This window comes from Salvelinus alpinus, chromosome 37, assembly GCF_045679555.1.
Source record: "Salvelinus alpinus chromosome 37, SLU_Salpinus.1, whole genome shotgun sequence".
NCBI lineage: Eukaryota > Metazoa > Chordata > Actinopteri > Salmoniformes > Salmonidae > Salvelinus > Salvelinus alpinus.
In genome coordinates, this window is record NC_092122.1 from 13,644,849 (window position 1) to 13,658,816 (window position 13,968).

The window sequence follows — 13,968 nt, forward strand, 5'->3', positions numbered from 1 at the left end:
TTAGTTTATGTACCATGAAAGAAAAATGCCAACACACAGTCACACACACAAATAAATCCATTATCTCCCAGGACGTCCCATTCTCTCGTTGCAGTTTCATTCGGTAACATAATTCCTCCCCACCACAGTCACGCCTCCAGACCAGTTTCCGCCCTTCTGAGAGAAAATACTCCGCCTGCGATTCATCGACGACAGCAGGAAAGTTTAAATATAGCCTACAAAAATAATACAAAAGGATTTGTTAACTTCTGCATTATCGCGGATTCTACGCTGGAAACCCGGACAGAGTCAGTAGTCAGGAGATGGCTGAAATGAGGATGAGCTGAACTCGAGCTGGTACATTTACGGTACGGAATCATCGCTTTGGTCTGGATACTTCGGCCATGCTGTTTAGGACAAGTCTAAAATCATCCCAGCAGTCTGGGTATCAATCCAGTCTGTGTAATGTTCTAAAAACTTTGATGAGAATATATGCTTGTAAATTGTTAGATTTACGCACGACCAAAGTTATATGTTTACAACGTTAACGAATTAAATCAGACGTGTGGCCAAAACCATTGGACCTGGCTGCTAAACAATGTTGACATTTTCTTTTAACAGAAGTTACATAACACTATCAGATTCAAACACTAACATAACACATTCTAGAGCGAGCAACAATGCTTCTTTCTCGATCCTCACCAAATGTCACTTCCTGTGGTGGCGATGTAGAAAAAAGATGAAAGGGGAGTGCAATCTGTGATGTATTATTCTGTATTTGGACTAAAAGTGATGGTAGATTTCTGTGTGTGTGTGTGTGTGTGTCAGAGCCCACTACACTGCTATTGGCTCGGTAAATCATTTCCAGAAGAACATAACTAAGTTACTACTACATAGAACAACAGTAGGCCTACATGAAATAGTTGTGTGTGCTTTGTTTTACAGGTCCCTCCGCTGAAGGCTCGACGGCATCATCTAATTCCTTATCTAAGTGGTAAAAGTATTACGAGAACAGTTTACATGTTCAAATAGTATCAATTGTCATGACTCAACACAACCCCAAGAGGGCAGCCTTTCCCATGAAATAAGTGACCAAATCAAAACATTGTTCGGTATGTTCTTTAGTTTTTCAAATGCATTTTCTGTTATTTCTGCGGGGCTATCTGGAGGTTTTGGAATTGTGCTCGTATACACGACATTCCCAAATACTTCTATATCAGGAGTGAACTGGATAGCCTACATAATTATGAAAACGTTGCTTTAGTCCATAGGACTCCAGTCACGGTCATTCTTGAGCAAACTGCCTGCCCTCGTGTGGTTCCGTTGAGGAATATTTTCACAGGTACATGTCAAACAGGTGGATAGGAGCTAATCATCTTTGTGTCAAATGTATACTCACCTGGGAAAATGTAGGCCTTAGTCTGTTGTAATCCCACAAGAGATCAACTATTTAAAAAAAATTACAGGGACGAGAGAAAAAAAACTTATTTTAAATAGATGGGTTAGCTGGAAATGTCACGAGAACAATGTGCATGCTTCTATGGGGGCAGAAGTCAGCGTGTTGTGATTCTGGATGACCAGATTGCTAGCAAGAATGAGAAGCGTAATGTGGGGAATCGTAAGTGGCTCGTTTTCTTGATACCATGTCTTGTTTTGACAGATTTCATGTCAATGCTATGGCCCAAATTCGCAAGCTAACCAACAACTTTAACGATGTATTTGAGAGACAAGTACACATTTATTTCTGTTTTTAATAAACATCGAATTCGAAATACAGTTGACATGTCAGCAATTTAAAGCCAACCCCGTGTGTTTTGCCCTATAGTTGTGCAAGCGTTGATTTTGTTGCTGAACAACCAACCCTTCTATACCAGCGAGTTTTCATTAGTTTACTTTGCTAACGCTGCACTGGTGGTTTCTTGAGGAATTACAACAGTTTCGCAAGTGAGGTGAGTGCAGTATTACTATTTACTAGTGCCTATGGAAATACACTCCGTTGTGACGACTAAAAGGAAACAAGTTCGAGCAGTGTTTGAGGTAATCGAGATATTCAATCACATTTGAATTGTAGTCGATTGCTGATCATTTGCAAGGGAGAAACGTACAAATTCTTCACAAAAGTTTTACATAAACACTGCCGTTTTATTTGCAGATCGTCACAGCTTCACCATGGCTCGCGGCTGCCTCTGCTGTGTCAAATACATGCTGTTCCTCTTCAACCTGCTCTTTTGGGTGGGTGAACAAACTCACTATACACATCATGATTTTCAAACTAATTGATATTCTGATTCTGCATAATATTTTATTATTAAATCATAGTATACTAAAGGTATAATAATGATTAGAGTAATGACAATAATCATGTATTTATATTTTATTCTGTCTCTTTCAGTTGGGGGGCTGTGGTTTGTTGGGTGTGGGGGTGTGGTTGTCTGTGTCTCAGGGCAGTTTTGCCACCCTATCACCATCCTTTCCCTCCATCTCTGCTGCCAACCTCATCATCACCCTGGGTGCTGTCATCATGGTTACAGGCTTCCTGGGTTGCCTGGGTGCCATCAAGGAGAACAAGTGTCTGCTGCTGAGTGTGAGTGAACTACACGACCACGATGCACCACACTACATTGCTTGGCACATTGGCAACCTCACCTGCCTCTCTCTCTTCTCTCACTTGTTCCCTGTAGTTTTTCATCACGTTGTTGGTTATTCTGTTGGCGGAGCTGATCCTTCTCATCCTGTTCTTCGTATACACAGACAATGTAAGACTCCCATAGAAGCGTCCTGTCAATTCAACCCCAGGTTATCCTTCCTCCTATGGTTCCTGTACCCATAGTGCCTCTGCCTACATTTCTCATGATCCACTGTGTGTGCAGGTGAGTGAGAACGCCAGACAGGACCTGAAAGAGGGACTTGCTCTGTACAGCACCAACAACAACGCTGGCCTCCGCAACGCCTGGAACACCATACAGACAGAGGTACGGTACCTAACTACTAATGATCTACCATACAACGCCACACTAATAGCATAGCATTCCACAAGGGAGAGGTGCAATATATAACCCTGTCTCCTCTGTCTCCCTGTCAGTGGCATTGTTGTGGGGTGAATGGGTACACAGACTGGCACACTGCCCTGCAGGAGAAGGTGGTTCCTGACCACTGCTGCCAGGATATCTACCAGGACTGTGGGCGCAATGCCACCAACCAGTTCTGGACACGGGTCAGTTTGTGTTTATTTAAAAATGTCTGATCTTCTCCCTACCATCAAGGAGTGTGTGTGTGTATTCATGTGTATCTGCATGTGTAGGAGTGTCTTTTTTCACTTCTCAAGATTGTATGTTTCTCTTGTCAGGGTTGCTATGAGAAGGTGGAGGAGTGGCTGGATGACAATAAACACCTGCTGGGAACCATCGCCATGTGTGTTCTGGTCATACAGGTAAGGTGTGTGTGTGTGTGTGTGTGTACATACAGATGTACATGTAATGATGTTGTTGCAGTGTGATTGATGTGACTTTCTGTCTGCAGCTCCTGGGTATGGCCTTCTCCATGACTTTGTACCAGCAGATCCACCGATCCGGGAAGAAGTACGAAGCTTAGAACACACACAGAGTTTGAGACCCATTACTTTTATACAAAATTATACTCTAAAAAGACACAAACCTGCGCACACACACATGCCACAAAACGACTTTTAATGTAGTGTTTATATTTACACACCCTTGTATCATTTTCTGCACAAAGGCAATTTTAATGTTTTTTGAGGATCATCTTAATGTTCTTGGCCGGGATTCAATCCGACTGCGGGTTGTCAACAATTAATGTGATCTCATGCATGGTAAATGGGTCATTCCACAAATAAAGTGCCAAAAATCAGCATTTTGACATTGTCCCGCGTTATGTTTTTCCAACTTCAGCCCAAAATTCCTCCATGTTTTAACCATCATTGAAGTTATACTCTTAAAAAGTTGAACTAGTTATGTTGTTGCTTTGACAGTAATTTCTGAAGATGTATTTATTTCATGCGATTAATTTATGTCTGTCCCTCATTTTAAGGCCAACCCTGTTACGTGAACATAACTTTTTTTAAATATATATATATGGTGAATCTATTCCTTTTTAAGAAGTTTTTTCTAACAAACAGTCAACTCAGTGTAAAGGAGGTGAACTGGTTCTACTCTTTTTGGCAATTTTCTGGTGCTTTGTGCTTAAACTGAGCGTGTCAATTATAACGTCATCCCTTTTACCCATAGATTGGAATTGTTAAAACATTTCTAGCCAATAGTTTTGTGAAGCTTGCATTCAAGTGTCCATTCTCCCTGTCACAAGGGGATTTTTATTTAACCGCTTAATGTGACACCGCTTATGTTAAATTAATAGTTTGTTTTGACCAATTTACACTGCCCATAATGTTAGCATTTTGTGGAAGGACCCAAATGCTGCATATAGCTCAATCGGAAATTCCCTTTAAGCTGAATTGTCGACAACCCCGGCCCTAGTTCAGTTATGGTGGGACTAAGTGTGGGTGAGGAAGGGGGGTTGGATTGTGTGGGTGTAGGGACACCCCTCAGTCATCCAGAATAGAATGAATGGCTTGAACACAAAAAGAGTAGAGGGAAAGAGGTTTGGTTTCATGCCTTAGAAATCCTTAAACTGATTAGTTATATTGTACGGATGCATTATTGTAAAACCAGTTACTGGGATGTGTTCAATAAAAGTTACGCTTATTCTGTCAAAGTGCTGGCCATCTTTCCTTCAGTTCAAATTGCAATTCTGTTTACTAAAGCATCATCTAGTACTGTTACAGGAGTGAACTATCATCTAGTACTGTTACAGGAGTGAACTATCATCTAGTACTGTTACAGGAGTGAACTATCATCTAGTACTGTTACAGGAGTGAACTATCATCTAGTACTGTTACAGGAGTGAACTATCATCATCTAGTACTGTTACAGGAGTGAACTATCATCTAGTACTGTTACAGGAGTGAACTATCATCTAGTACTGTTACAGGAGTGAACCATCATCATCTAGTACTGTTACAGGAGTGAACCATCATCATCTAGTACTGTTACAGGAGTGAACTATCATCATCTAGAAACTGTTACAAGAGTGAACTATCATCACCTAGAAACTGTTACAGGAGTGAACTATCAGCATCTAGAAACTGTTACAGGAGTGAACTATCATCATCATCTAGTACTGTTACAGGAGTGAACTATCATCATCTAGAAACTGTTACAGGAGTGAACTATCATCATCATCTAGAAACTGTTACAGGAGTGAACTATCATCATCATCTAGAAACTGTTACAAGAGTGAACTATCATCATCGAGTACTGTTACAGGAGTGAACTATCATCATCATCTAGTACTGTTACAGGAGTGAACTATCATCATCTAGTACTGTTACAGGAGTGAACTATCATCATCATCTAGAAACTGTTACAGGAGTGAACTATCATCATCTAGTACTGTTACAGGAGTGCCCCAGGAGAAACAATGCCACCTCATTCTGCAGAATATTATAGAAGTCTGCCTCATGATTCTGAGGTTGTATGTTCAAGAGAGAACGTGCAAGAATTTGTGGCTCAATGGTTAGAACCCCTGTCTCATAACCTTGAGTTTGTGGGTTTAAACCTCAACTTTTACACTTGTGTAGATTTCTGCAACTATTAATGTCAAACATACGAAGAGGAGCAAGAAAAGTGTGAAGGAGTCTGCCCTTGCACCACTGTGGTTAAGTTCAAACCTTAACTCTTACACTTCAAGTTTAACAACTCAATATCAAAGACTTATACCATGACATTGTTGAATACTTGTTTCTGATTGGCTTGAAGGGCATTCTAGATTGTCATTATTTCCCTAAGGCACGGTAGAGCTCAATGGCTATAGTTCATTACATGTTTGAGCTGCAAAAATAAATAAAAATGAATTGAAACCACTGCCATTTTTTTATTAAAATTCATAACAGCAAGCTAGAACGGATGGTTTGGTTAGCTAAACTAGCAAGTCTGCTTCTTTGGTTACCAAGGCAACTACTGTCACTATCTAGTAAACTTGTAAGCTACTTCAGTGGATGTTGTAGCAGCAAATGTGTTAAATTATAGCCCTGGTTCAATAAAAGGGATAATCAACTCGTGGCTCTATGCGTTATCTGGAAAATAATGCAAATCTGTGGAAGGTCAGTTCCACTCCGCGAGCATGTCCTACCTAGAGGTTATGGGTCCAAACCTCATCTCTTGTGCTTTTATGTACGTTTCAACAATTCTCCATGTCAAACACACAGAGGGGAGGGTGAAGGCGTCGGTGGCTCTGGTGTAAGGATCTTGTCCCATAAGCACAGGTTTGTAGGTTCAAACCCTGTTGCTGGCTCATGGTTGCCCATTGGGACTGAGTCAAGGGGAGTGGCTGCCACACAAAGATGGTTGGAGCAATAAGAGGAGGTGGTTAACTCCTGCGGGGTCCCTGTGAATTCAAAGCAGTGGTTATGGAGAACATCTCCTGAAAAAAGTGGGCACTTAGTATTTAACTATAGACAACTCTCCATTTAAATACCAAGTGCCCACTTTTTTCAGGAGATTTTTTTCTTCCCATAACCATCTTTGAGTGGCAGCACCTCTCTATCATTCACGCAACCATGCTGCAGTGCCACACACTGGAGCATGGTCCTATGGGTGGAGGGTGAGATCCTTACCACTAAGCCACCAGTTCCTTCACATCTCTTCATATATTTGACATAAATATGTCTGTAAACAAAACATTTACAAGAGTTTAGCTCAACGTTTAATTTGGCGAACTCCCTTGTCTACCAAGGGAGTCCAATGGTTAAACTATGATGATTCCCATCCAGCTCCCAGTCCTCAAAAACTACAAAGGTTACAAAAGCAGTCTCTCTGCTTTCTCTGACCCTCAGACACACTACTGGATCATACTGAGCACAGTCCCCTTGCAACACTACTGGTATGCGTGATCAGGTGAGCTGGCAGATAGTACCATGTTCTACAGGCTGAGCTTCCTCCCTAATGATGCACTAACCTCGCCTGTGTTAGCTTTACTAACTCTCCTACAACCTCAGCAATGAGACAGGAAGGGGAGGGGTGTAGAGCTGAAGGGCGAAAGATTAACAGAGCAAGAATGAGAGGAACCAAGGGTCAGAAGGTCTCCAACCTAAAACAGGGCAAAAAAATGACAGCGCAAGAATGGAGACTTTTGTTTATAGTAAGAAAAACATTTAATCATGTTCTTTATAACAAACACTTACTGGATATGAACCCTACCCAACTCTACAGTCATTTGGAGATTGTTTCGCCAATGGTTCAAAGCCCATACTCAAATGTTACCACATAACCCACTGACCAAGACATAGAATATCTGGTTGATATTAACTGTCTATTTACAAATCCTTGTCTGAGAGCTGTGTCAATTTATAAAGCCACAGAGCCCTGTCCACAAGGCACGGAGCTAAGGGCCGTTTGAGACTATGTCTGAGGGAAGAACAATTATCCAAAACCAATTTTGGAGTTAGAAGTCCATGGTTTTGTCGTTGTTGTAGACGACATTGCCCCTGATGACAACGTAGCGGATCAGTTCCTGGTGTCCTCCTAACTGGTAGATGAGATGCTCCCAACCGCTGGACAACACCATCAACACAACACTGTCAGTCTACACTAAAGTGTCAGCCACACACAGACAATCAACACAACTTTAGGTAGTCTCACTCACACAAACCAATCGGTTCCATTCACACAGCTACTGCATTTTAGACAACGCCATACACAGTCCTCACCACAATTACAAGATAACCTTTCAGCAGCTACTGGAACATACACTGTGGTGTCTGACCATTAAATGAAGCCAGCTCTTACAATATAGTAGCATTTATTGACAGCAACTTTACCGTGGTGCGTTGACGACCAGCAGGTCGCCGTGTTTGTTGACCTCCAGGGAGCCGTGCGTGTGAGAGCGGCCCAGGGCGTAGGCTGCGTTGATGGTGGGGGTGGCCAGAGCCTCGGGCATGGACATCCTCATGTTGACATGCCAGGTGCATCACCACCGGCTGGGATAGACAGAGAGGGATAAAGAGATGATGACAGAGGGATCGCTATATAGAGGAATAGGCTTTATACCTTCTTCTCCTACTAACTCATTGAACTTACCCCCACAGCCCCCTCCATCTTTCCCCCCTAACTTTCCTCCTCCACCCCCCGTCCTCTGGTACCCACCAGAGCAACAATAGGCATTAGGGTTGAAGTCACTGCCCAGGGCAACAATGGCCCCAGCCTCCAGCATGTCTCAGGCCCGCGGCTATAGTAACCGCAGGATGTAAGTGGTGGCTGGGAGCAGGATGGTGGCGGTCTTAGCTGTCGCCATGGCAGCAATGCCATCATCTGTCACATCCCCCAGGTGACTGATAGCCAAGGCACCGAGCTCTGCCCCCAGCTAGCACCACCAGAGAAAAAAAACACACACACACACAATACAGGAATGGTTAAGTGAGATGGACATGTTGGATTCCGAGAATATGAAGGAAAAAGGAAACCGCACACTGCTCTTGATAGTATCACCGATATTTAATAAGCTTACGTATCGGCCACACGGCCTTCGTCAGATCAAGTGGAGTGTGTGGTTTCCTTTTTCCTTCATCTTGTTCAACTGTTACCATGCACCTGCAAATAAGATTGCTCAGATGTGTGAGTGCCTTTTGAATTGGGTTCCGAGAATATGAAATATACTTATTCATGTCACTGATGGGAGTGCTGAGGTTTAGAGGGTCTATACCAGAAGTTAAGGGTTATAGGAGGAAGGTATATAGTGTGTGCAACTAAGCTTGGAATGTGTTGAGTGCAGGGAAGTGATTACATGTGGCAGGCATTGATAAGGGGAGAGAGCCATGGATTAGTGGTGGAGGGGGGTTGAGGTCAGGTCAGGTCACCTTAAGGGAGAAATAAAAGTTTATGGCCCATATCACTAGTGTCCTGCCTAGCAGTAAAGAACGATGTTTGTACAGATAGGTAGGAGGAGACTCAGCCTATGAGGAACGGTTAAATATCAGTGCTTGTGTGATTTTTGTTGTTGTCTGAATGCCGCTGTATTGATCCTCTGGGTGGAATAAACTTGGTTAAGCTTTCATAAATGTCGGTTGTGTTTTTTACTCTGAGAATTAGAACTTAACAGACAGTACCATAGACACTTAAATAATGCGTACAGGTACTAAACCAGTTGTTGTTACCACAGTGACAGTAGAGAGGCGCAGGTTGATGATGCGTACCTGTGCAGAGTTCATGGGGTGCAGCTCGTCTCCGTGGAAGTTGATGCTGAGGCCCATGTCCAGGCCGGCCTGCAGGATGGAGCGCGTGGAGGACATGTCAAACACACCCTGCTCACAGGACACATCTATGTTGTCCACCCTCAGGGCCCCCGCTGACATACGCGGCAACTGGACCTGAAGGATGTCTGCTGTCGCCTCGGCAACAGTCTTACCCCTGGGAAAGAATCAGAAGGGGTGGGTATTTAATAACACCTAGTGAGGATGAAAGTCAGTAGGGTTAGCTGTATGGGTGTGGGTGAATGTAATATATAACCTCAACAGGTTATGACGGGGTGGAATTGAGGTGTCTGTTCAGGATGGAGTGTTCAACATCGTGTAGTGCAGTGGTTCCCAACCTTTTTCTGTTACTATACCATCAACTGAATTTTGCTCTGCCCAGAGTACCTCTGAAGTACCCCCTCATGTGCATTTTACCAGCAAGTCTAGGGTGTCATGAGTCTTCTCAAGTACCCCCTGTGGATAAGCCAAGTACCCCTGGTTGGGAACCACTGGTGTAGAGAGTGTGTGTTCAGTACTTAGGGACGGCGTGTGCTCCACAGTAGGTAGACGATATATTGATTGGCAGGGTACGTCTGGCCGTCTCGATGACCTCCAGCATCTTCAGCTCTGTCTGCAGCTCCAGGCCGTAGCCACTCTTACACTCCACCAGGGTAGTGCCTGCCCGCTGCATCCGACCCAGCCTGCCTGTCAGAGGCCAGCAGGGTGGAGGGAAGAGCAGCCCGGGTGTGCTCCACTGTGAAGTGGATCCCTCCTCCGGCACGGTGCACATCCATGTAAGTGGCACCAGCCAACTGTCGGCACTCACAGCATTACCTAGGCGGCGTTTTGACAGGCAGCCAATTCTGATCTTTTTTCACTAATTGGTCTTTAAAAAAAATCTGATCACCTCTGAAACAGATCTCGTGTGAAATGATCTGATGCAAAAATTTGTGGAAAAAATATAAATTGGGCTGCTTGTGTAAATGCCATATAAACCTTTACTTTTACTCTATAAGGTGAGTCATATTACAAGCTGTTGAGGCAGAGGGGACAGGACCCATGGAAGTCATATTTACCTTCATGGCAAATTCATGAACCCTGTCTCCAGCCCATACCGTGCCGGGTGTGTGCATCAACCAATCCTGAAACGTAATAATACAATGAGCACGGCTGCATTTCTATAAAACCTAATTCTCTACATGATAGAACACTAAACCAACGATTCAAATATTTGTATCAATAGAACAGGGGAGCATTCGGCAGGACCAAACGTTTTGGAACAGGACCTCCCGGGTGGCGCAGTGGTCTAGGGCACTGGATCGCAGTGCTAGCTGCGCCACCAGAGTCTCTGGGTTCGCGCCCAGGCTGGGCTAGGTTCGCGCCCAGGCTCTGTTGCAGCCGGCCGCAACCGGGAGATCCGTGGGGCGACGCACAATTGGCATAGCGTCGTCCGGGTTAGGGAGGGTTTGGCCGGTAGGGAGGGTTTGGCCGGTAGGGAGGGTTTGGCCGGTAGGGATATCCTTGTCTCAGTATGTAAAAATGTAATAAAAATGTATGCACTCTACTGTAAGTCGCTCTGGATAAGAGCGTCTGCTCTTGGCCGGTAGGGATATCCTTGTCTCAGTATGTAAAAAATGTAATAAAATGTATGCACTCTACTGTAAGTCGCTCTGGATAAGAGCGTCTGCTAAATGTCTAAAATGTAAATGTAAAAATGTAACATTAAAATATGCCAGGTAGGCCAAACACGGCTCTGACACACAGGAGGCTGCGGAGGGGAGAACAGCTCATAACCATGTGTTTGATACCATTCCACTGATTCCCGCACCAGCCATTACCACGAGCCCGTCCTCACCAATTAATGTGCCACCCACCTCCTGTGCTCTGACATGTAGAATAAGGAATAACGTCAGCCCTATTCATGGCATTTCTATCTGCACCGTTTGACAAATAAACATGCCCATGGTTGCATGTTTACATGGCCCTTGCTATCCGGGGTCCTTGGGATGTCCCCACACCATTGAAATTAACATTTAAAATGGTACGGGTTAAGTTTAGCTATTAGTTATGGTTAAGTATCCCAGATAGCACAAACCATGTTTACACCTTCGTGCACGCCTAGATCTACCGCCCCTATTGTCCAGAGTGGTGTATTGCACTGATACTTGTCTGGAATGACACACATGCCAGTTGCATCGATTACTTTATCAAACGAGCACCCTGCATATTGGATATCAATGGTGCTCAATAGTCCAATATCTTTTATCAGACCGTCGCTGCACGAACAAAACAAAGCTCTTTTAATCAATAGTTTGCGGTGGGATAACATTTGGTTTAGCCTAAATTTAGTTTTGCTTTCACAGCACGTTAGGGCAATCCGTAGTCAACTCGTTCTAACCAAATTGCAACAAACATTAACTAGTAGCCAAACCACTGAACATTAAACAATGTTACAAACTGCAGACCTATATCGGACATTAATGATACAATGTTTCGACATACCTCCCGATAACCAAACTACTGTTCTCAATCACACACAGCTTTTGCATCCCTTCCTTCGTCAGGAACTTCTCACCGTTGTTGAAAATTAAAACCACCTGTTGTTTCGCGTTCTTTACCAAAAGTTTGTTAGACATTTTGAAATAGTCGAAATTAAGCTTAAAAATGTGAATTACTTTTGTAAAGTCACCTCTATGTCACTTTCTAGTGGTTTGGGGAAAAGTTAATGTGGACAACAGGTGTTCAAAGTGCAAGTCTGGGAGGGGTTTTGGAAATTAGGAATACTGTACATTGATTGACAAGTTCTGTTCAATGTGTAGTGTTTGTTAATAAGGTTGAGACACCACATCAATCACCTCCCTCACAAACCTGTAATAATACCACCAGACAGCAGGTTTAGGAATGGGTACAATAACCATCATTTTTTAAATTTATTCTACAGAGATAATACATATTGGATCATATACAGTAAAAAAAAATATCTTGAAAGTTTTACACATATAAAGCTAACTTTCTTACCAAGAGTCCATTTTCCACATAGTGAAAATGAAAAAAACAAAGATTCAAACATTCATCCAGATCTTCAGTTGCAAGTCTCATCCTCGCCATCATTCTTTCATTTCTCCGTCCTCCTCTTCTTCCTCCACTCCTCTAATATATAAAACATTATTGCACCTGTGGGTAGAGAATACGCACTTTAGATCGAAGAGAATTACACTGAAAACAGCCACTATCAAACATCTGCATCAGTCACACCACAAGTATGCTGGATACAAAAGAGAGAATACATTTCTACTGGTATTCATTAAAGGGTTGACTTGCAGTTCAACCAATATTTCAGAATATAGAGTTACATTCTATTGCAGAAAACATCTGATTTCAACAAATACTTCCTTTCTTGAACTGGGTATTATTTACTACAAACCAAACAAGCCAAAGTGGGACTTTGAGGGACCTTCCTGAACTTGTCCAATATGAAACTTGTTTTTGTTGCAAAACGCTTTCTGTTGAAACAGTCTACACTAATGAATACACCCCAGATCACTGCTCTAAGAGAAGTAGGTATTTCATGAATGCAGTCGTTGCCGATCTTGATCACCTCAGGAGTAAAGGACAAGAGGCAGAAGGCAACATTTTAGAGAATCCAGAAGAGGGCTCTTATTTACCTAACAAGTACTTCTCCAAGGTGACCAGCCAAAGCTCCATCTACATACTCTTCTGTGTTCGCCAACTGTCGAAACCAATGACAAAAACATGACAAATTTACATCAGCATTTATTAGCACCAGCAACACACACTGTCCAGGTTAGGTGCAAAATACAAGTCTTGTACCTGCGGCATACGTGGACAAAAATGAATAACTTGTGGGAGACTTATTTTGATATGAGATAAGTAGATAGGAAGTCGTTTGGAAAGTCTGTTTAATAATACAATGCTATGTCTCAAATTCCCAGTCATAATGACCAATCATCCTGCCCACCGGCACTGTAAGCTGAAATGGAATTGTTTTTAACTTTAGGCTTCCCACGGACTGTTTTTGTGCAACCAAATTCAATTGAAAGTAACGCTAGCGTATGTAAATACACCCACGTTGCTAAAAGCACCCGTGTCCAGGTGTGCTCCCTCACCTGCATGTTCATGTAGCTGTCCACAGACACTAGGTAGCCCTTGTACTCCATCCCCCACTTCAGCTTCACCATCACCGGCTTGCCTGTCAGGCCGTTCAGGAAGGGTTTAGGGTTCAGAGGTAAACTCTACAGACACACAGCAACAGGAAGAAGGTGGGATTAATTGTTATGGGTAATAATTTAATGGAACAAAATAGAACGTTCAGACCCATGTGTAGGGAGGAACAGACGTCTATCATCATGCAATGAAACGCTTATTAGATTTCAATCTGCAACATGACTTTATTTGCTGCTCATTCACTGTAACTGCAATGAATGAATGGGATAACATTAGCTTGCTGGAAAAAGGCACCCAACTCAACTGCTAATCCGTTTCTCTTTTCAACAGATCCTGGCAATTTTATAATAACCAACACTCACCATTGCTGTGCGAAAGGTGGTGCTTTTATATCTTAGTACTTTACTATCTTTTCGACACAAAAACGTCTAGACTTGTACGCATTGCCGCCGAAACCAGGAAGCTGGAGCCTTTCAACTTTGACCCAAAACAAAGGTTAATCG

General features: G+C 43.0%; 2 protein-coding genes and 1 pseudogene across 7 annotated transcripts; 1 reads left to right on the top strand and 2 right to left on the bottom strand.

The window, feature by feature from the left end:
* The first annotated feature begins 73 nt into the window (after nt 1-73).
* Nucleotides 74-3,852, top strand: LOC139566106 (tetraspanin-9). 6 transcript variants are annotated; one of them, XM_071387031.1, is made up of 9 exons: nt 74-347; nt 925-1,091; nt 2,132-2,211; nt 2,372-2,563; nt 2,661-2,735; nt 2,850-2,951; nt 3,062-3,193; nt 3,326-3,409; nt 3,499-3,852. In XM_071387031.1, the coding sequence occupies exons 3-9, from the start codon at nt 2,149-2,151 to the stop codon at nt 3,568-3,570; spliced, it is 720 nt and encodes a 239-aa protein (XP_071243132.1). In that variant the 5' UTR covers nt 74-347; nt 925-1,091; nt 2,132-2,148; the 3' UTR covers nt 3,571-3,852. The 6 variants fall into 6 exon arrangements, with proteins under 6 accessions (XP_071243132.1, XP_071243131.1, XP_071243130.1 ...); XM_071387030.1 differs by having other exon boundaries at nt 925-979; XM_071387029.1 differs by having other exon boundaries at nt 925-973.
* A 4,356-nt stretch (nt 3,853-8,208) lies between these two features.
* Nucleotides 8,209-10,223, bottom strand: LOC139566107 (probable imidazolonepropionase; annotated as a pseudogene).
* A 1,951-nt stretch (nt 10,224-12,174) lies between these two features.
* On the bottom strand, nt 12,175-13,968 carry LOC139566108 (small nuclear ribonucleoprotein F). Its single transcript, XM_071387035.1, has 4 exons — nt 13,828-13,968; nt 13,408-13,533; nt 12,946-13,010; nt 12,175-12,454 (listed from the first exon to the last, which is right to left on the bottom strand). The coding sequence occupies exons 1-4, from the start codon at nt 13,828-13,830 to the stop codon at nt 12,388-12,390; spliced, it is 261 nt and encodes an 86-aa protein (XP_071243136.1). The 5' UTR covers nt 13,831-13,968; the 3' UTR covers nt 12,175-12,387.